Source organism: Cervus canadensis, chromosome 5, assembly GCF_019320065.1.
Source record: "Cervus canadensis isolate Bull #8, Minnesota chromosome 5, ASM1932006v1, whole genome shotgun sequence".
Lineage (NCBI taxonomy): Eukaryota > Metazoa > Chordata > Mammalia > Artiodactyla > Cervidae > Cervus > Cervus canadensis.
Window position 1 is genome coordinate 68,491,802 of NC_057390.1, and position 20,676 is coordinate 68,512,477.

A 20,676-nucleotide genomic window follows, 5' to 3' on the forward strand; every position below is an offset into this window, starting at 1 on the left:
AGAAATTGGGGGAAGGTAGACTAACACGTGGCTCAGTTGGTTAATATTGCAGCTTAGTGAAGACGGAAGTTCACTAGTGAAGTTCAAGTAGAGTTCAGAGAAGGGTGAGATCTCTGTGGCCTGGAGGGGTCAGGGAGGCCTTGTGAGGGAAGAATAGGCCTAGGGCCTGAGTTGGAATGGTAAATCCAGATCCTGAAACTGGGCCAGATGGAGGCTGTGAAAAAGCAGAGGTCCCTCCTCCATTCAGCAGATTAAGCCTCTGGCAGATTAAGCCAAGCTAGTATGTTTCATCAATTCTAAGATGGATTCTTAGGGTCTTTGTGATGGGGATACATGTATATTTTAGTCATGTGCCTCAGATGCAGGGAAATAGGGTATTAGAAGTTATGAAGGGGTCAGACTGATCAGCCCCTGAATAAAATGTTGTTGTGCAGATGCCCCTGCAGAATTTCCCAAAGGTTTGTGAGGCCTTGTCACCGAATAGCCCCTTGAAGTTGGAGGGGAAGGAAGTAGAAAGGACTGAGGTTGGTTATGAGAGTTTAGCAAGTTTTTTCAGGTATTAAGCATCTGCAAGCTGGAATCAAGATTGCTGAGAGAAATAGCAATAACCTCAGATATACAGATGACACCACCCTTATGGCAGAAAGCGAAGAAGAACTAAAGAGCCTCTTGATGAAAGTAAAGAAGAGAGTGAAAAACCTGGCTAAAACTCAACATTCAGAAAACTAAGATCATGGCATCCGGTCCCATCACTTCATAGCAAATAGATGGAGAAACAATGGAAACAGTGACAGACTTTATTTTTAGGGGCTCCAAAATCACTGCGGCCATGAAATTAAAAGATGCTTGCTCCTTGGAAGAAAAGCTATGACCAACCTAGACAGCATATTAAAAAGCAGAGACATTACTTTGCCAACAAAGGTCCATCTAGTCAAAGCTATGGTTTTTCCAGTAGTCATGTATGGATGTGAGAGTTGGACTATAAAGAAAGCTTTTGAACTTTCTTTGATGCTTTTGAACTGTGGTGTTGGAGAAGACTCTTGAGAGTCCCTTGGACTGCAAGGAGATCCAACCAGTCAATCCTAAAGGAAATCAGTGGTGAATATTCATTGGAAGGACTGATGCTGAAGCTGAAACTCCAATACTTTGGCCACCGGATGTGAAGAACTGACTCATTTGAAAAGATCCTGATGCTGGGAAAGATTGAAGGTGGGAGGAGGGGATGACAGAGGATGAGATGGTTGGATGGCATCACTGACACGATGCACATGAGTTTGAGCAAGCTCTGGGAGTTGGTGAAGGACAGGGAAGCCTGGTGTGCTGCAGTCCATGGGGTTGCAGAGTCAGACTTGACTGAGCAACTGAACTGAACGGATGCATCTGCTGTACCTTACTCTAGGGCATTGTTTACCCAGGTCTGTGCATGACTATACCTTCTTTAGGTTATTCAGAGAGTGGGCTTTCTGGATGGGAGCACTTTAAGCCTTGAAGGGTTTGGCAGGTAAAGAAGAAAGGCAAGAACAGGTGGGGAAAGACCAGGGAGGATGCACATAGACTATAGCTGAAGTGGACTCTGTGGAAGTTAAAATCTGGTGAGGATGTCAGCATCACAGCAGAAACGGAGTGAGCTTCATGGAACACTTGGATTTGTAGAATTACTGAGTTTTAGGGTTGAAAGGGGTCTCCAAAATCATCTAGACCAACACTGTCCAGTAGATATACAATGCAGGTCACAAAGGTCTAAGTCATATATGTAATTTTAAAATTTTCTAGTAGCCACACTCAAATAAGTGTAAAGAAAAAGGTGAAAATAATTATATTCTGCTTAACCTATTATACCAAAACTATTATCAATATTTCAAGGCAAAATCAATGTAAAAATCTATTCGAGATTGTCTACATTCCTTTTTTCATACTAAGTCTTTGAAATATATAAGGTTAGAGCACATCTCAGGACTAGCCACATGTGACTCTGGCTGCTGTTCTGGACAGTACGAATCTAGACCAACCATCACTCTGATGGATGAAGAAACTGAAACTCAGAAATGCCCAACACAAATAGTTGCAGAATGTCCTGGGCTTCTGCTTTAGGGGTTTTTTCTCTACACCATGCTACCAGGGTTCTGTTTGTGACAAAGACCTTGAGAAACCAGTTTGTCAAAGGTGACAGAACCAAATGCAGTGCTCTCAGGCAGCAGTGAGTGTCTGAAAGAGGAAGAGCTGAGAGGAACAGTTAGGTCCTCTGATGGTCATGTAAAAGCTCTGATGGACCATGAGGCAGGATTTGCCCCACAGGGTGGAAGGTGAGGGAGAAGGCAAGAAAGTTGGCATCTGGAGGTAAAAATAGAGCAGGTCAAGGACCCCTGGGCAGTATTTGTCTCTCTGCCCACTTCTATCTTCTGTTCAACCACTCAGGCAGCTGAACTCTCCATCAAGTTTCTACCTCCCCCACGCAGTCTGGAAGTAGTTCGGGCTGTGGGACCCCAGCTGATTGGAATTGGAAAGCACAGTGCAGTAAGTAGGGCGCTGAGACAGAGCAGAAATAGATTCCACAGAGATGGGTAGAAGCCGTGTGAAGTCGGGGGCGGGGGGTGGTCTCCTGGCAGGCTCGGCATGCACTTGTTTCCCCAGAGTTCCCAGAGTTCCCAGGAGGGAGAGGGGGGAAGAAGGGGAGAGAGACATCTCCAGTCTCAGATTTTCCCCTGTGCAGGCTGCAGAGCTCTATCTGAACCTGGACCTTGTCAAGGAAGCGATCGATGCTTTCATTGAGGGTGAGGAATGGAACAAGGCCAAGCGTGTCGCTAAGGAGCTAGATCCCCGGTAAGCTCATGACCCCTTCTCACTAGAAATTCTTTTACTTCCTTTTGTAAAGGCTGAGAGGAAGTTCTCATGGGACGGGTGTGCTTCTAGCGCTTTGATGTGTGAGCTTTCTGCGTGCCTTCACAGGTATGAAGACTATGTGGACCAGTGTTATAAAGAGTTCCTCAAGAGCCAGGGCAAAGTGGACTCGGTGAGACTGGCATAGGCAGCAGGAGGCGAGCACAGGGAGGCTCAGAGACTCTTTCCCTCTTCTTCCCTCGTGTAACTCTGTCTTTTTAACTGGTCCGTAGCTAGTGGGTGTGGACGTGGTGGCTGCTTTGGACCTGTATGTGGAGCAGGGCCAGTGGGACAAGTGCATTGAAACAGCCACCAAGCAGGTACTGGTCCCTTCCTCCCACGCCAGCCCCTCTGGGTATTTCCTCTGATTCCCCACCTGTCCCAGAGAGTGTCTCTCTCTTCCTCCAAAGCCCAAACCCCAAAGATCCCTAATCAGCATCTGAGAGCTCAGTCTTCACGCTCTGACATTGGGTCAGAGGCCTAGCTGGGCCTGGCATGCACATGCCCTTCGCCTCCTAAACAAATCCATGGCCTCAAGTCATGACCCCACCCTCACAGCCTGGTTTGACCCCAGCCTCCCCCTGCTTTTCCTGCACCCCTCAAACAGAACTACAAGATTCTGCACAAATACGTGGCATTATATGCAACTCACCTGATCCGGGAGGGTGGCTATGCCCAGGCACTGGCCCTGTACGTGCAGCATGGAGCCCCTGCTAACCCACAGGTACCAGCCTGCTCCTCAGGGTGAATGTTTCCCCAAAGAAATTCTTACCTTCTCCTCGACAACTGCTCACCCCACTCAGGATCTGTCTTTCAAAGGGTTCCTTAGTTAGAAAGCATCATGCCCAGAGACTCTACCTAGGCTCTTCTGAACTGTACAGCTAACACAAGGAACAGTCTTTCAGAGCAGAGCCCTGCACACACCTCGAGGGCCTGACTAACTTCCTCCAGAGTGTGAACACCCCTCTCCTGTCTGAGCATCACAGCTCTCCGGGTGTTATGCCGTTAACACTGTGACTGTGCATTCCCAGTCACACATCTGCCCACACCCACAGAGCACCAGTTAGGAAGAAATGGGTGTTTTCTTACCCTCCTTTCTCTTCCCTGAAAAACAGCACTTTCTCCAGCAGCGTCCCATAGCTCCTCCACATGCCATTTCCAGCCCAGTTTTCCTCTTTGGCCCCACTTCCCCTGACTTTCTCTTGTAGTTGTATTCCTCTTGCTCAACTCCCCTTCCCCCTCCACCTCCAGAACTTCAACATCTACAAAAGGATCTTCACTGACATGGTGAGCTCTCCTGGGACCAACAGTGCTGAGGCCTATCACAACTGGGCTGACCTCCGGGACGTCCTCTTCAACCTGGTGAGGAAGCCGGGTGGACAGCAGAGCGGGAAGGCTGCTCGGTCCGCCTGGCCCTGCCCTCATCTCTCCTTTCACACCCAGAATCCTTCACCCTCGGGCTCTACCTTCCTCTCTCCAGATGGCTGACTATTGACCACTCTGTCCCTGGCACTCCTCTGATCCCCGACCCAGGCTGTGTGCTCTTCCCACTCTAGTGTGAAAACCTGGTGAAGTCCAGTGAGGCCAACTCTCCAGCCCACGAGGAGTTTGAGACCATGCTGTTGATTGCTCATTACTACGCCACCCGCTCTGCAGCCCAGAGCGTCAAAGAGCTGGTGAGATGGAGCAGGGAGGGGCACTCAGCTTCAAATGGCTGAAGCTGAATGAATGCAAGTTCAGGACACTCTCAAGCTTGGCCCACTTCTCTCCTAGTCTCTCTTCCATTTAAAGAAATCTTTAGCCCTTGCTGAGATGGTTTCCTTTCTGTATCCCTTTGACTGTCTTAGGGCTCTGTGCCCACACAGCTCCAGCCTCGTTATGCTCAAACATTCCAATTCCATGATTTCTGCATTGACCTCTTATAATAGATACATACTTTTAGCTTATTCATGATACTATATTGAGTTACTGTAGTTGGATGATGGAATTCTAGAGGTGGGAGGAAATAATCTAGGCCCAGTTCTCTTGTGCAAATGAAAAAAACTCAGAGCATGACCCAGAGCAATTTAATATTGATCGTTGATCTTCTGGTTCCATGGCTGCTTTAGTTATAAGATCATTGGTCTGGTAGGTCAGTCACTACAGTGCCAGAATCGTAATGCTTTGACTTTAATTCACAGGAAACTGTAGCTGCCAAGCTTTCTGTTTCACTCTTGCGTCACACCCAACTACTACCTGCAGATAAGGCCTTCTATGAAGCAGGCATTGCTGCCAAGGTGAGCAATGGGGCCAACCAAGGGTGGGGCTGAGAGAAGGAAGTAAAAGTTGGAAGGTAGACTGTCCCAGCTGCTCAAGTTAGAGCAGAGCTGAGTGTGGGCCTGATGTCGTGGAAGATACCATTTTCCTCCATCTTCCTGGATTCTGCCCCCTGCATCCTGGAAAAACAACCGCCAAGGCCAGCTGCTCACTCCTACTGGCAACATTTCTCTGTTGCAGGCAGTTGGCTGGGAGAACATGGCCTTCATCTTCCTCAACCGCTTTTTGGATCTGACTGATGTGAGTAGGGCAGTTGTGCCCAGAAGTTGCAAGGTTTGGCCTGTCACAAGCTGTGCCCATCTCATGGCTGCCTGCTCTGCCATAGGCAATTGAAGAAGGGACCCTGGACGCCCTTGACCACTCTGACTTTCAGGACACAGACATTCCCTTTGAGGTGCCACTCCCAGCCAAGCAGCACGTCCCGGTAAGGGCACAGAAACAGGAGGCCTCACAAGCAGGAGTCCTCACTGGAAGGGAGGACACTCTTAAGGATGGTCCTCCCAACACTCTAATGGCGTCAGTCAGCAATGTCTTTGGAAGGGCCCCAGCCCTCACTATTCCTTCAGTGAAAGTAGCAGCAGAGGAAAAAGCTAAGGCTGCAACTGGCTGCCAACGCAAGGAGTTTCATTTGTGGGTGAAAGATGGTACATGGGATGACAGCTTAGCAAACCCCTTCCTTACCACCCTCCACTTGCCCTGCCCTGTGTGAAGCTGCTCTGTCCTTCCCAGGAGGCCCAGCGAGAAGAGGTTCGAGACTGGGTGCTCACGGTCTCAATGGACCAGCGGCTGGAGCAGGTTCTACCTCGGGATGAGCGTGGGGCCTACGAGGCTTCCCTGGTGGCGGCCAGCACTGGGGTTCGGGCCCTGCCCTGCCTCATTACAGGTATAGAATGCTAGAGCACCATATTCTGTGCTGGGTGGAAAGGAGAGGGAAACAGCAGGATCAAGAGACTGTTTTGCTGTGATCAGTAAAGGATGCAGAAGACAAAAACATCCTACTTTCTATCCCTCACTTTGCTCTTTGTTATTCCCTCTCAATCCCTCTCATACTCCAATTCATCTTTTTCTCTCCCTCCAACCCCCAGGATACCCCATTCTGAGGAACAAAATTGAATTTAAGCGGCCAGGGAAGGCAGCTAACAAGAAGAACTGGAACAAGTTCCTTATGGCTATCAAGGTTAGAGAGGAAGGCTTGAGGGAAGAGGGCAGGGAGAACAACACTGAAGACCAACCAGCACCAACCACTGGGGTGGTGTTGGGAGCGGGGTGGACTGTTAAGAAGGCAGGTGCAGGCCCCACAGCCTGCTCCCCACACTGAGATGGAGCTGGTTTTCCTTATATCGGGAATGTTCTTCCCAGTACTGCTGAGTCCCTCTCATGCTCTTGTTTGCTCACAGACCTCCCACAGCCCCGTGTGCCAAGACGTGCTGAAGTTCATCAGTCAGTGGTGCGGGGGGCTGCCCAGCACCAGCTTCTCTTTCCAGTAACTGGGAGAGTCAGTAGGTTCCATCCTTCATTAAAGTCTTGTAAGTAACCGAGACCACTGTATTCTTTGAACAAGGTCACCCCCAGCACTAGCCCAGCACCCCTTTCCCCCAAAAGGAAACATAATCAAGTAGAAGAGACATCCTTTTATTACAGTTGTTACTATATAAACATATCCTAGGGGTCAGTGGAAAACCCTTGTGGACAGAGCCTTCGGACCTGCACCTGCTTGACAGAAGGGAGAGCCTGGTCAGAGGGCCAGCAGCATAGCAAAGGACTCAACCCAAAAGGGCGTGCTCCCTACCACTGCCCTCTCCCAGGCCACAGTCCTCCTGGCCCATTACCTGGCCCTAAACCCAACTTTTCTGTGAGGTCCGGATGTCTCGCGTTTGGTCCAGTAGCTGCACATTTTCCTGCCATTTACGTTTAGGAAATTCAAACTCTGTCAGCTCCTCCAGCTACAGAAGAGGGCAGGGTTAGTGCTCCAGCCCTCAGCTGTACCATCCAGTCTCTTCCACACAGTCTTGTGTTGAATGAACCCTTGCTGTTCATCTTCCTTACCTGCTCCTGCAGCCCATCCTTCCTACAGGGCCCTACCCCACGCAGGGTGAGCGCAGCCACACAGCAGTAAGCAGAGAGAGCAGCCTCGGCTGCAGACATGAACACAGAAGGGATCCAGAGAGCCAAGGCTGTGTCCTAAAAGGTGAAGGAAGGGCGGGAGACAAGAAGAGGAAGCCGGGCAGGAGTGGCAAATGCTGGCGATTAAAGGGCAGTACCTAGGCTCTGTGGACCGCAAAAAGGCTGGGGAGAGAACTGGACTCACATAGATTTTCGTGGGGTCAAAGGGGCAGTCAGCATGTCCAGACCCCTGGTCCAGCGGTACCAAAGGATCCAGCAGTCCTGGGTGGCAGTCGGCAATGAGACGGCGGCCGCCATTGGCCACAGTGAGGGACACAGCGAGGAGGAGGCCCAGGGAGCAGGCAGCAGACAAGAGAAGGTTCACCAGCGCTAGCGCCAGCAGGGCCCAGTGCTGGCAGGGGCAGGAGGTCCGGGTGAGCAGCCTGGGGGGTGGCTGCCTCGCCCACTGACCAGACACCTCGGTTACTCTTATTTGGGGCTCCCTCTCCCACTAAAGACGAAGCTGAATCATCCCCCCCACCCCCACCCCCACCCCGCTTCCCTGCCACCAGGCCTCCTCCTCAAAGCTCCAGAAACCTCACCAGTCGTGGGCGAAAAAGATTCCTGGACGCCAAAAGGGCCACAAGTCCCAAAGAAACGCTCTGGAAGAAACGAAACCTGAGGCCCGCGCCGCTAGGCGGCCCCCACCGCCCGCGCCCCGGCCCCGGCTCTCCCCGCCCTGCCCCGCCGCGCTCACCAGCAGCCCTGAGCCCACGGAGATGACATTGGCGGTGGTGTACTCCGGGGTGACGGCGCCGCGGGGGTTGGCCACGTGCCGCAGGACGGTGCCGTGCAGCACGGCCCCCAGCAGCAGGTTCACGTGGCCCACCAGGATCAGCGCCAGGCCCACCCGCATGAGCCGCCGGGGGCCCCGGGCCGCATCTGCAAGGCACGGGCGAGGGGCAGGATGAGCCGGCTGAGGAGCCGGAGGCCCCGCACGGCCGCCCCAGGTCGGCCACAGGCCCGAAGGTGGGTCCAGGGTGGGCCCTCGGGGATGAAGACCGGAGGGGCCGGAAATTACCGAAAGCGCAGAGGCGGCGGCACTTCATCCGGTCCATTGGCGCTCGCCGCGGGGCAGCTCTTACCTGCCGGCCCCGGCTCCGCCCCCGCGCCCCAGCTGGCTCCGCCCGCCCGGCACACCTGCGGTCCGGCCTCCGCGCCCCCTGGCGGACAGCGGGACACACAACACACACACTACGCGCGTAGCAAAAAGTAGACTTTTATTACAGCAGCAACTGAGGCGAATCGAATGGCCCCCCGGGGCCACCCCTGCAGCACCACCCTTCTCTCCCGCCCCGTCCGCCCCAGCGGGATGGTAGAACTCAGCTCCCCGTGCCCGTGCGCCTCCTTCCACACAGGCTGGGCGGGAGCGGCATTTCGGCTACTAGCCCCCGACTAGAAGGCGGCTGCTGAGAAGGCCAAGGCCCAGGCCCACGTCTGTGCAAAACAAGTAAACAAAGTGCAGAGGGATGGAAGAGAAGGGGAGGGCTGGGGAGGGTGATGCTCAGAACCAGGGAGCCCAGAGCCCTCCTGAATAACAGAGGAGAGCGGGGCTTCACGGGGGTAATACTGACTGGGGGGCGGGGCGGGAGCCGCAGCCTCTCCAGAGGCCACAGCGCGGAGGAGGGGCCGGCCGAGTGGCTCTAAGAGGAGACGGTGACAGCGGCTGAGTTGAGGGTGCTGTTCCTGGCGAAATTGAACTTGTTCAGGGTCTCCTCCAGCAGAGAAGTCAGTCGGCTCTGGTCAGCCTGGAAGGGAAGGGCTCAGTGAGCTCCGGCCGAGACGACAGAGCGGAGGGGCCGCCCTACCCCGGGCGGCGGAAGGCAGATGCCTCACCTCACTAATGAAGCCCAGCTGCACCAGCTCAGCCGCCAGCTCCGGGATGTTCTCATCTGACAGAGAAACAGGACAAGGTGAGCACAGTGCGCGAGTGAGGGGCACGGGGGCCCTTCCAACAGCCCCGGCCAGGTGACCCTGGCTGGGACACAAAAAACTGTCAAATCAGATCCACCCTCCAGATTTACGGGCGAAGATACTCATTCTAAGTGAGTCCGCGTGTTGCTGCCAGGTCACCTTCCCCACCCCTGAAGGTGTCCCTCACAGGTGAGGCTCACAGACTCTCCATCCTCTGAGGGACAGGAGAGACTCACTTGGCATCAGGTCACAGCTCAGGTGCCGGTTCAGTTTGTCCTCCAGCTTCAGCAGAAGCGTCAGCTGGAGAATAGGACAGTCAGAAAATGAGGCTCCCCTTCCCCACCCTCTGGCCACCCAGTGCTACACAGCCCTGGGCTCTGAGCCTTACATGGTGTTTGACTCCCTCCTCCACCGACTCAATGTTGCACTGCATCAGCACTACCTAGGGAGAGGAGGCAGAAAGGGTCATTAGATTAGAGACCAGTGAGCAAAAAGCCCCCAAGAGCTGGGGTTTCCAGCCCACAGGACACGGGTGCCAGGGAGCAGACACACATTCCTGTCTTTACAGGACAAAGCCTTATTTGACATGTCCCTCTCTACTACTCCCACACAACCATACCTTGCGGGTCTCCACCTCAGCCGGCTCGGGTGTTGGAGTCTTGACAGAGGGGGGCACCACAGGTGATGTCACCTCCTCCTGTTGCGGCTGCTGGGGCCGAGGCAGCCCAAAGGCTGTCAGGGGGTAGATCCCATTCCTAAATGGAGATCAGACAGGTCAGATGGGCTCTGGACACCTTCAGATACCCACCCCTACCTCCTAAAGAAGTTTTTTTTTCTTATTCTTCTCTCACCTGACATCTTCAAGGAATTTATCCAGTTCCAGAGCTGGAGACTGAGAGTACCTGGAGAAAAAAAAAAGAAGATGGAAGGAGAGAAGCAAAACAGCAGGTTCAACCATTCCCAGAGAAAGGACAGTTGACAGAAACCTCCAGATGGGAGTGACTGATCCGTCCCTTTCAGAACCTATCAGTTAGTCACTCACAGAGTCTGAACTGGTTCTCTTCCTGGTCCTGCAGGGATTTCAGCCAGTACAGCACTGGTATCCATGTTTTTGGTGATCTCCTCCAGAGCATTCTCTGGGATCATGTCTGGAGGGCAAGACGGAATGGGAAGTTATGGAAGAATAGTTCAGATTAATATTATAGAGGGCACAGGGGTCCGGGGGGAGGGTGGGAAAGAATCCTTTTGGAAGTAGAAGAGGAAAGAGAACATGCTAGTGAGAGTTACAAGGCTCCAGACTGGAAAAAAAATTCCTAGGAGGGTCAAGAGGACTCACGCTGGTGTCCCACAATGCAGTGGGCAGCAAGGAGTTTGAGCGAGGGCACTTCGAACAGTGCTGGGTGAAACAGAAGTTCTCTGGCTGTTGGTCTGCGAGCAGGTTCAGACTGCAGGCACTTTTGAATGAACTCCTAGAAAAGGGAACAAGGGAGTGGAGCAGGCATCTGGTAAGCAGCCCACTGTGTTTGTCTTATCTCTCTCACTATATCTAGCACAAGACTTTGTTCATACTAGGTGCTCAGCACGGGCTAAGGCAACAAATTTGAAAAGACTTTGAAAACTATAATGTATTATATATGAAATATCATTCACTGTCTTTCTGGTTTAAATTATTTTTTTTGCTTCCTAGCCACAAGCTTTCTCTTTCCTTTGCTGTTCAAACTTATGATATCTTTTTCCTTATTTTCTATCTCTCTGCTTTATTAGCCCACTCACTGCCTACCTTCTTCTCCAACTCTCGCCAAATTTACCTCTCTCTTTCCAAACTCATCCACTGTGGACAGTAATATTCACCATCTTTTTATTTCCCAAACCTACTATCACAATTTTCTTTGTCTACTACATCATTTATTCACTGGATTTCCCCATGTTTATCTAACCCCTACTTATTTACCTCTCTTGGGTCCCATGACAATTAACCTGCTTTCCTCCTTTCCCTGTGGAAGGCCAAAAAGCCATATACCTTTTACTTGAACATCACACCCTGAAACTGAACTAGAAACTTATTCCACACTAGCCTCAAGATTCCCACTACTTTTCCTTCTTTTCTCTTTGGTCCCTTTTAAATGCCTATAATGACTTACAAACTAACCTCCTCTTTGGACCTTTCTTTCCAGACTCTACTCACCGTATCTATTACCTGATTCAAAACCCTTATATCCTTCCAATCTTAGCTCATTTATTTCAGGGCACTTTCCCTAACTAAAACTACATAAATATACAACCTCAAATGACTGGTTTGAGAAACTCACACCGATTAATTTGTTTAAAAATATCAAGATGGTTGTTTAAGAGTATGTATCAATTACTTGAGGTAACCATCAAATCAGTTTGCCTTCATGTAGAGACACCTAAGTTAACATACCACCTTAGGACTCAACCTTATTATCCATCTTAAACCCCTGACCTGAGAGAGAATGTGTATGTGTATCAAAAACACCTAGGGAAATGCTCACTACTTTGCCTTTCTGCTTTATATTCTCTTGCTCTTAGAAGAGAGTATATTCCCAGTGGGTGAAATTCACTCGTGTCTGACTCTCTGCAACCCCATGGACTATACAGTCCACGGAATTCTCCAGGCCAGAATACTGGAGTGGGTAGCCTTTCACTTCTCCAGGAGATCTTCCCAATGGAGGGAGTGAACCCAGGTCTTCCACATTACAGGAGGATTCTTTATCAGCTGAGCCACAAGGGAAGCCCACCCAGTGGCTACAAGGAATAAGAACCTAAAAACATTTCAAAGTCTGTTAAGGAGATGTGATCCTAAAGATCCTCACCCTCTGTAATGGGTCTTCTAGAAGCTGAATGGCACTGCTGATGGCTTCTTGTGGCACATATGAGGACTCTCCATTGCCCTGAATCTCCAACACTGCCATCTGCAGAGACAGGGAATAAAGAGAAACGGAGACCTAAGAAACCTCAGTGTTTCCACAGTCACTCCCCCAGACCAGTCACCTCCCTGTCAACCCTCCATCCCCCCTGCTATCTTCTGATGTGACCCCTTTCCAATAGCCACCCTCCTGGTCTCCTCACCTCCAGTGCACACATGCCGAAGGAGTAGATGTCCACTGCTGTTGTCACATTAGTGACTTCTAGGGAAAACATAGCAGCTTTGGTGAATCAGAGATTTGGGGCAGGGCATGGCAGAGATGTCTTAAAACTTTGCACATGCCAGTAGAGAAGGACAGCAGTTTCAGGTATGTTACCGCTGACCCTCAGGGATGGGCACAGAGCAAAGAAACTGAGATGCCTTACCTCCATATTCTGGTGCAAAGAAGTGGAGGTTCTTCTGCTCTTCCCGACAAGTCTTCACATGATTGTTGATAGTGTCAGGAGCCACTGGGAGTAGGGGAGATACCCACAATCTGACCACCGTCAACAAAGCACAGCTTTGCTCCAGAGAGAGGCCCCCAAAAGACAAATTCTCTCCTGAAGTCTCTAACCCTCAACAGGCATAAACTGAGCCCTGAAGTCCAGACTAAACATGAACACCACCTGCCTCCCCTTTCTCAAGCTACCACTTCTTATCTAAGGTCTCTAACTCAGTAGCAGCAAAGGCTCTGCACTAAACTAGCAGGTACCTAGGGGCTTTGGGCTGGCAACGTATAACACAGCCTAAGGAAAAACTTTCACTTGTGACCTGCTTACCTGCCCCAAAGCCCAGGTACATCTAACCCCTAATCTCATGAAAATATTTGCTCTAGTTCTTTCATCCACCCTGCATACCACATAAAAACACTAGCAGCCCTTCCTGGAACAATCTGGAACAATTAAGAGACCTTAGAAACTTGGATGAAGATGGGTAAGAAGGATTAACATACAACCATAAGAAGGACAGCCTCCTTCTTATCCACCTTAACTGACTGAAACTTAAAACGAGCTCAAAATTGAACCAATACCCTTAAATCAGTTTCACTTGGAATCCACCAAAAACTTCAGACCCCTGCTCTACCCTCTCATTCCTCAACACTGCCTGCCACAGGGCTGAACGAGGAACCAGGGCCGGGCCCAGTTTGGACTCACTCGGATCATAAACAATGACTACAAGTCACAGAGGGTCTGGGAGCACAGTATGACTTAAGGAACCAGCCTGATGATGAGGGGGGAGTAAGAATCCAGGACATAAGTGGCCAGCCAGGCAGAATCCACAGGAAACAAGCAGGTTATGGAAGGGCAAGCAGGAGAAGGGTTGGTAGGGCAGAAGCCAAGCAGGCATAATTAGGCAGGGGGACAGGGTTTGCTCCCACGACTGCATGCACTGGGCAGCCGCAAAGGGGAGCAGAGGAAGCACAAACAGCGCCCCACATAGGGCAGAGGGGGCTCTCACCATTAGCAAAAATCCTATGAAAGACTGTTGGGAACAGAGCAGCCCGTAAGCGGGAGGGAGGAAAACAGAGAAAAGTTGTGAGCGATGGAGCAGCCAAGCCCCAGACAAATGGACACACAACAACACACAGACACAGCACACAGAAATGTTAAACACTGCACACGTGTACACAGCAAATGAAAGCACTCACAGCAGGCACAGCCTGGAACCTCCGTTGGTAGGTCTAGCCCCAGGGGCTCAAGTCAGACCTTGCACCCAACTCTTGCCCTTTCCCAACCTTCTATTGAGATCTCTGTATTAACCTCAAATTCCCTACAAAAAGGTTCAAGATTAGGCCCTACCCCTTTTTCCACTACTTGACTAGCCTCTCTATAAATTGCCCCTAGTAAGGTCCTTTCTCTTATCACCAGCCCACACCTCAGAATTTTCCTCTTTTCCCCCATTCCTTTCATCTTACCCCCATGGTTCCCAAATTCCCGAGGCTCCCCTGCCCAGAACCTCTCCCTCCCCTCACCAGAGCCAATCTTGATGAGTCCGTTGTGCTGGATGAAGATGGTGTCACAGGTCAGGTTCCCATGGATGATGGGGGGGTCACACGAGTGCAGGTAGCTGTGGGGGCACTGGGCTGTTAGAGGGGCCAGTGGGAAATTAGGGCAGGGGGAACCCAAGGGTTAAGAAGAGCAAGGGCCTGGTCTCCTGCTGGTCATCACAAAGGTAATACCCACACTCTGAATCTCCATTATGCCTGATGAGTTAAATAGCTGGATAGGAACTAGGAGAAAGAGGTGGGAGACAGTATCATGGTCAAGGCATTGGGATGACCGCTTTAAAAGACCCATAGGGGCCTAATCTTGAGAACATGGTTCAAAGAAAGTGGGGAAGAAAAGAAGTGGGGCAGAAAAGAACGGCAGAGTAGTGCCCTGAAATTTGTTTGGAGAAACTAATCAGGAATAAATATGGGAAAGACACTACCAGATCTTGCTTACCTTAGGGCAGAGAGGATTTGTGTGCACCAACGCTTCCAAGCCTGGAACAGAGTTTGATCCAAGGGTCAGCAGTTATCCACTCTCTTCGCCCTCCACAGTTCCCTCCATCCCTTTCTTGATCAGATTCATAATCTTTTTTTAAACTTCCAAACCAGCCTAAAGCTTTGTCTGCTCTCTCTGTACCTTTTCATTCATAGTCTTGTGGTTTTTTTTGGTCTTCTTCAGAAATTGCTTAAGACTCCCAGATGACATGTATTCTGTGATAAAAATGACCTGGAGAGGCAGAACACACAAATAAAGCCTTACAACAGAAATTATCCCTTATCTGGGTAACTTTTATATGACATACCCATAAAATTTGGAAGCCTGGTGTTTTTCATTTTTCCATCTCCCACCCCGTCCCACTCCTCTAGGTTGTCACACCCCGTGTCATACCGCAAATTCCCACTGGATATCTATTTTATATATGGTAATGTATAAGTTTCCATGCTACTCTACTATGTCCCCACGTCTGTTCTCTGTGTCTGCATGGAAGCCTTGTATTTTTAATAAAGTTTCTCTCTTTTGTTCTTAGTATTACTTCCTTAGATTTAATAGGGCAATGAAAATTACTGAGCAATATGAGCTATTGCAAGGAAGAAACAAAAATTCACTCATTTTTGCCCCAACTATAACCAGACAAAAGGCACAGGTAATAGTCATAGGCATACCCTTGGACTGCAAGGAGATGAAACCAGTCAATCCTAAAGGAAATCAACCCTGAATATTCACTGGGAGGATTGGTGCTGAAGCTGAAGCTCCAATACTTCGGCCACCTGATGCGAAGAGCTGACTTACTGGAAAAGACCCTGATGCTGGGAAAGACTGACGCCAAGAAAAGGAGGTAACAGAGGATGAGATGGTTGGATGGCATCACTGACTCAATGGACATGAGTCTGAGAAAATGTGGAGATAGAGAAGGACAGGGAAGCCTGGTGCGCTGCAGTTCATGAGGTCGCAAAGAGTCGGACACGACTTAGTGACCAAACCACAACATCTCAAGACCAGCTGATGATTCCAGCTGTTTCAATATTACCTTTTTCTGAATGTAAAAAGAACAATAAATGTAGCTAGTCTGTTTCCAGTAAGCTCAGGAAAAAGTTCTTACCCTGGCCTTGTTCTCTTTAATGTCAGCCCAATACTTATGAAACTTGACAATGTTGAGATGTTCCAACTGAATCAGATTATCAAACACAGCACGGACCTTTTCCTGGAAGCAGGGGAGATGTTGGGATTACAATGTTCAGAAAGCATTATCATCCTAAAAAGCCATTTCCTGTCCCCACTAGAAATGATCTAACCCCAACATACTCTTCTCCTAGTAGCTTCCCAACATCAATTCCTCTTTAACACCAGGATGCTAACAACCCACAGGCTGCATCCTTTCACCATTACTTACCTCCTGCAGCTTGTAGTTCTTGCGCTCTGAGAACTGTACCTCATTCCACACAACCTCTACACCTTCCTCTGTATCCATGGCCAGGTATGCACTGTCAATACCTGGTACATTCCGCTGATTCACCTGAGAAGAAATTCAAATGAAAGGGAATTAAAATTACCACATGAACTATCTGTTGTAATGCTCCATACAGTCATCTTCTCCCTGCCTCTGACCCGTTCAAGTTTGGTCTGCCCCTTTGAGACTCTGTCCCTCCACTTCTCACCTCTTAGAATTCACTGTGAAGTCACACTCCCACTGTGCTGTGCTTAGTTGCTCAGTCGTGTCCCATTCTTTGTGACCCCATGGACTGTAGCCCATCAGGCTCCTCTGTCCATGGGGATTCTCCCGGAAAGAATACTGGAGTGGGTTGCCATGCCCTCCTCCAGGGGATCTTCCCAACCCAGGAAGCAAACCCAGGTCTCCCGCATTGCAGGTGGATTCTTTACCATCTGAGCCAGCAGGGAAGCCCAAGAATACTGGAATGGGTAGCCTATCCGTTCTCCAGGGGATCTTCCTGACCCAGGAATCGAACTGGGGTCTCCTGCCTTGTAGGCGGATTCTTTACCAGCTGAGCTACCAGGGAAACAACACTCCCACTAAACACTCCCACTGCCTTACCTCTTCTCGCCTCTTCTGCCAGCGCCCACAGGGTGACTCTTCCAAGATCTCAGACTCATCTTCACTTTCTTCTTCTTCCTCTGGGGAAGCAGCCGAGGTTGTGGAGGTCACAGGAGGTGACACTGATGTCAAGCCAGGAGCTGAGGATGAGGATTCTACCTTTGGGTCCGAACCACTGCTGAGTACTGTCTGGGGCTCGCCTTCCGACATGCTGGAACAAACACTCAGGCCTGCATTGGTTGGAGCAAGGGTGAAGGGAGAAGGTGGAGAGGGTTAGAATAGATTCTATAAAGATTCCATCCTAATAACATAATCTGGGGTTTAAAAGTAAATAAAACATATACCTCCCTTGTTTCCTTTAAGTCCAAAATCAGAATTAGTCCTGTATGAACCCTAAACATTAACTACTCTCCTAGTCTGGAGAAGGGTAGCTATCTCGGCTGAAGATGACTCACCCAGGTCAGTGACCAACTGAAGTATACATCAAGCTTAAAGAATATGCTGCTATGCATAAACATGTTAATAAACATATTTTGTCATGTAAAAAGATGATTCACCCAAGAGTGGCAAACAAAAGATTTATGGTTGTACAACTCATGTTTAGTAAGGTTCAACTAGAACAGCAAAATCAGGGGCCTCATTCCTTTCCATCAGCAAATATCTACCCAATAGCCTTTCCTTTGAATTCTCATCTGCCTCTTGCACTATGCTCAAGAACCAAGCTACATGGGCACTATGCAGGGCAGATGACTCCAGATCCCCAAATGTTCCAATGAACCAGCTCTAGAGTTAGAGCTGTAGTATTCTCAACCAATTTGTCCAACTGAAACCCTAAGATGATTTATTCCACTTGGACTAACCCTGGCACCCACTCTCCATCCCTCCTATGCACAGAATAAGCCTGCCAGTCCATGATGAGACTACCCTTGGGCCAGGTAACTGGCAGTGGTTAGTGACTTCATTCCTGATGACCTCACCTTCCCTGTGATGTGAGTGTGGTAAATGGGTGGGTACTGGTTAGCAACATTTTTTTTCTATTCACTCATTCAACAAATGTTTATTAAGCACCTATTATGGGCCAAGCATTGAGTCAGGTGCTTGAGACAGCATAGTGAACAATATAAATAAGATGCCGATACTCAAAGCCTAAATTTAAGGCACAGCTAAGATTTTAATCTTCCAGTTTTCATTTCATTCACATGGCTCAAAGGCTCCATCCTCTGAGGCACTGGATCTGACACAGGTATCCCTTTTAAGCACAAATAATTCAAGACCAAGCCATTACAGGAAAAGTACTATATTACACTAAATAGTGTACAGTAGTATATACATGAACACGGCTTCTTGGAAAAGATTCTCAAAAGCTAAATATCATGATCATGAACTTCAGAGAGTCACAGGACAACCGATGAATGTTATTCCATATCTCTTAAGAATGAAGGCTGTAAAGAAGTTTGAACCTGTGTGTGCTAGGCTCAAGGGGATGCTCCCCAGGATGAAAATATACTGTAGATTTGCTCCTGTAAGTCAGTTCAAAATACAGAAGCTCCTGATCAGGATCTTTTGAAAAGCCCTCATTTCGTTTTAGAACTCTCAGATGCCCTCTTCTGCCCATCTCTGCCACCCAACCTACACTATGTTGAACTCAAGTCAGGAGATTTCCCTGGTCTTTTTAAAAAAATTTTTTCATTTTGGAGGAGATTTTTATTAGATGACATTCCAGTAAATATCAGAGAGCAACAAAGCACTACAGAGAAAATCTGGCAAGATGCTTTTTCACCTGTTTTTTCTCTTGCCTATCATGGATTTCAATCAACAGTTTTAGTAATTTACCAGAAAATTCAAGTTACAGATCATTTTCCTTCTCCCCTTGAAAAGTAGCTAAAAGCACACAGGGATTACTTTCTAGAGTAACTTTATTTATAGAATGTATCCTGAATCTGAACAGCTAAGGAAAGTTCCCAGCTACATTATAAGAAATATCAGTGGAATTGAAATACAGGAAGCCTGTGGCCAGTGAGCTCTAAAGAAACTTCTGGACCGAGGGCACAGACAGTTAATCCACAGTATGGCACGAAATGCCAAACTTTCATCAGTCATAGGCGCTCTTCGAATGTGCTTGTCTTCTCCCTCTCCAATCTCTCCCCAGTAGGCAAGATGATGGCAATGCCCAAGAATCCCCAGGACCCCTGCTGCTGATGAAGAAACCTTTGCAACACTGGCAGTTTTTGTCTCAGGGTTAGTCGTTCAGAAATTTAAATGATACCACAGACGGAAAAAGGGAATCTCCTCGCCGCCTCCACCCACCCCAACATGCACACTCATGTTGTGTGCATGCACACACAACATGCACAGCTCAGAAGTGAAGACTTCTGAGCTGTGCAGGTAAAACATTGCAAAGTTTTTCCTGCAAAGTTTTTCATTTTTTGGACTGCAACTTCTAAGCATCTCAGCTTCTCAGCATCTCAACTCCTCGGCAACAGCTTGCAGGCCACAGGCCTCTCGCCCGCTCTCATCCTGAGCGGACCGAAGAGGACCTGAGACCTGCAGGACTGACCAGTCAGACAGATATAAACTCGAGGAAGAATTTAACACTCCAACAGGTCGCCTAGCCCGCTGACTGCGAGTGAGCGTCGGGGCCCCAGGCAGGCCCTGCAGCCAGCGGCGGCCACCTCACCAGAGGCCGGCCCCGCGGCGCCGTCAGGGGCGCAGGCCACGCCCCCGCGCAGTCGGCGCGCCGGCCCCGCGAGCAGGCGCGGCCCCGATGCTGCGCTTCCGCAGGCCTCCGGGCCTGCGACCGCCGCCCCCACCCCCGCCCCCGCCGCCGGCCCCGCCTCTCGGCAGGCCGAGTTCGACACGAACGCCGGGGCCTCGCGCCCCGCGCCCGCAGAATTCCGGGCGCCCTGCCGCCACTCGGGGGCAGTCGGGGAGGGCCGGGTAGGAAATGTGGGGCCGACGCGGCCCCCCGGCTCCGGCGGGCCGGGCCTTGGCCACCGAGTGAGCAGGGCCGCCTACAGACACTCGCCTGCTGGGGTCCCAGATCCGGGCCCTAGAGGCCGATCCGTCGGTCCTCTCGCTGAAACCTTCCCTCCCGTAGGCGCTCACCTCCTGACTCCGCTCCCCGCAGCCTGCGCTTCAGTTCCAGCTCGGGTTCCGGGGCCCCGGATCAGAAAGACTCGCTCACAGCTGCGCTCCGCGGCGCAACCGAACTGCGGGCCCCGCCCTCGCGGCGTCCTGACCAACAGTGGGCGGTGCCGCACTGCCGTTGGGTTTCCATTGGACAGGGCGGCCAGGGTGGGCGGTGCCCCGGGTGTACTGTCGCTCGTAGAGGTAGCCTTCAACCCGGTCTCCTCCCGCTGCGCCTGTCCGGCTGAGACCTCTCGGAGGATTCGGTATTTTCGGTCTCAATGAGGCTCGTCTCTCTGTCTACCCCTCGGTCCGGTCCTGGTGCCCCGGATGATTCTGCTGGGCGAAAGGAAGGCCTTGCCCCTCTTGAAGGCGCCATGACAGTTCTAGTACGACTGAAAGACAAAAGGAGCGAAAGATGTAGCCACAATCCGAGTGGAGCGCCCACCCGCTTTCAGTATTTGGGGGTGAGACTGTGCAGGGCAGCTATTCAGAAAACTTTCTTTAAATTACTGTTACATTGAAACTGAAAATTAATAGTTAACGCTTCGTAAGTGGATAGTACTGACGTTGGCCAAAACTTCCTAAGAGGTTTTCACAGATGTTATCTCTTTTGATCCTCATAAGAAATTGAAATTTTCTTTCAGCAGTAGTTGTCAAATGGAAAAATACTGAATCAGAGGCATTAAGCTATTCACCGAAAGTTGGTAAGAACTAAATTAGGATCCGAAACAGTAAGGTTTATCACAGATTTCCTTGAAAAGATGTTTGGAAAAAATTTAGATTGAAGAGAACCCAAAGGAAAGAAATGA

The 20,676-nt window shown here is 50.1% G+C and overlaps 3 protein-coding genes across 8 annotated transcripts in view; 1 reads left to right on the forward strand and 2 right to left on the reverse strand.

Moving 5' to 3' along the window:
- The window catches only part of IFT172 (intraflagellar transport 172), a 35,593-nt gene extending 27,517 nt beyond the window's left edge, over positions 1-8,076 (forward strand). The window contains exons 36-49 of one of the 3 annotated variants that reach the window (XM_043469071.1): positions 2,416-2,514; positions 2,711-2,820; positions 2,947-3,010; positions 3,111-3,197; positions 3,485-3,601; positions 4,129-4,239; positions 4,434-4,553; positions 5,058-5,153; positions 5,374-5,433; positions 5,519-5,617; positions 5,923-6,076; positions 6,279-6,370; positions 6,591-6,719; positions 7,869-8,076. In XM_043469071.1, coding sequence (XP_043325006.1) covers positions 2,416-2,514; positions 2,711-2,820; positions 2,947-3,010; positions 3,111-3,197; positions 3,485-3,601; positions 4,129-4,239; positions 4,434-4,553; positions 5,058-5,153; positions 5,374-5,433; positions 5,519-5,617; positions 5,923-6,076; positions 6,279-6,370; positions 6,591-6,680 — 1,299 coding nt within the window. In that variant the 3' untranslated portion in view covers positions 6,681-6,719; positions 7,869-8,076. Of the gene's footprint in view, positions 1-2,415; positions 2,515-2,710; positions 2,821-2,946; positions 3,011-3,110; positions 3,198-3,484; positions 3,602-4,128; positions 4,240-4,433; positions 4,554-5,057; positions 5,154-5,373; positions 5,434-5,518; positions 5,618-5,922; positions 6,077-6,278; positions 6,371-6,590; positions 6,732-7,868 lie in introns of those variants that run through there. The other 2 variants (XM_043469070.1, XM_043469072.1) reach the window with 2 other exon arrangements.
- Positions 6,810-8,510, reverse strand: KRTCAP3 (keratinocyte associated protein 3). Of its 3 annotated transcripts, none has more exons than XM_043469077.1 (7): positions 8,378-8,510; positions 8,054-8,238; positions 7,899-7,958; positions 7,502-7,708; positions 7,240-7,374; positions 7,023-7,136; positions 6,810-6,903 (listed from the first exon to the last, which is right to left on the reverse strand). In XM_043469077.1, exons 1-6 carry the CDS (start codon positions 8,412-8,414, stop codon positions 7,029-7,031), a joined length of 732 nt encoding a protein of 243 aa, XP_043325012.1. In that variant the 5' UTR covers positions 8,415-8,510; the 3' UTR covers positions 6,810-6,903; positions 7,023-7,028. The 3 variants fall into 3 exon arrangements, with proteins under 3 accessions (XP_043325012.1, XP_043325014.1, XP_043325011.1); XM_043469079.1 differs by having other exon boundaries at positions 6,810-6,906; XM_043469076.1 differs by having other exon boundaries at positions 6,810-7,374.
- A 49-nt stretch (positions 8,511-8,559) lies between these two features.
- Positions 8,560-20,000, reverse strand: NRBP1 (nuclear receptor binding protein 1). Of its 2 annotated transcripts, XM_043469074.1 has the most exons (18): positions 19,844-20,000; positions 16,739-16,968; positions 16,079-16,201; positions 15,788-15,889; positions 14,824-14,913; positions 14,641-14,681; positions 14,169-14,263; positions 12,583-12,666; positions 12,361-12,419; positions 12,105-12,203; positions 10,607-10,739; positions 10,313-10,418; positions 10,122-10,172; positions 9,890-10,025; positions 9,659-9,712; positions 9,507-9,570; positions 9,193-9,248; positions 8,560-9,104 (listed from the first exon to the last, which is right to left on the reverse strand). In XM_043469074.1, exons 2-18 carry the CDS (start codon positions 16,946-16,948, stop codon positions 9,000-9,002), a joined length of 1,608 nt encoding a protein of 535 aa, XP_043325009.1. In that variant the 5' UTR covers positions 16,949-16,968; positions 19,844-20,000; the 3' UTR covers positions 8,560-8,999. The 2 variants fall into 2 exon arrangements, with proteins under 2 accessions (XP_043325009.1, XP_043325010.1); XM_043469075.1 differs by lacking the exon at positions 9,507-9,570.
- Between the last annotated feature and the right edge of the window lie 676 nt (positions 20,001-20,676).

Coding starts and splice junctions, on each gene's coding strand:
- NRBP1 (XM_043469074.1), bottom strand. CDS start 16,948: ATGTCGGAAGGCGAGCCCCAGACAGTACTCAGCAGTGGTTCGGACCCA. Junction 12,420..12,582: donor CTTTGCACCAGAATATGGAG/GTAAGGCATCTC, acceptor TGTTTTCCCTAG/AAGTCACTAATGTGACAACA. Junction 10,740..12,104: donor TAGAAGACCCATTACAGAGG/GTGAGGATCTTT, acceptor TCCCTTTTCTAG/GAGTTCATTCAAAAGTGCCT.
- KRTCAP3 (XM_043469076.1), bottom strand. CDS start 8,414: ATGGACCGGATGAAGTGCCGCCGCCTCTGCGCTTTCG. Junction 7,959..8,053: donor CCGTGGGCTCAGGGCTGCTG/GTGAGCGCGGCG, acceptor CGTTTCTTCCAG/AGCGTTTCTTTGGGACTTGT. Junction 7,375..7,501: donor TTGACCCCACGAAAATCTAT/GTGAGTCCAGTT, acceptor TTCACCTTTTAG/GACACAGCCTTGGCTCTCTG.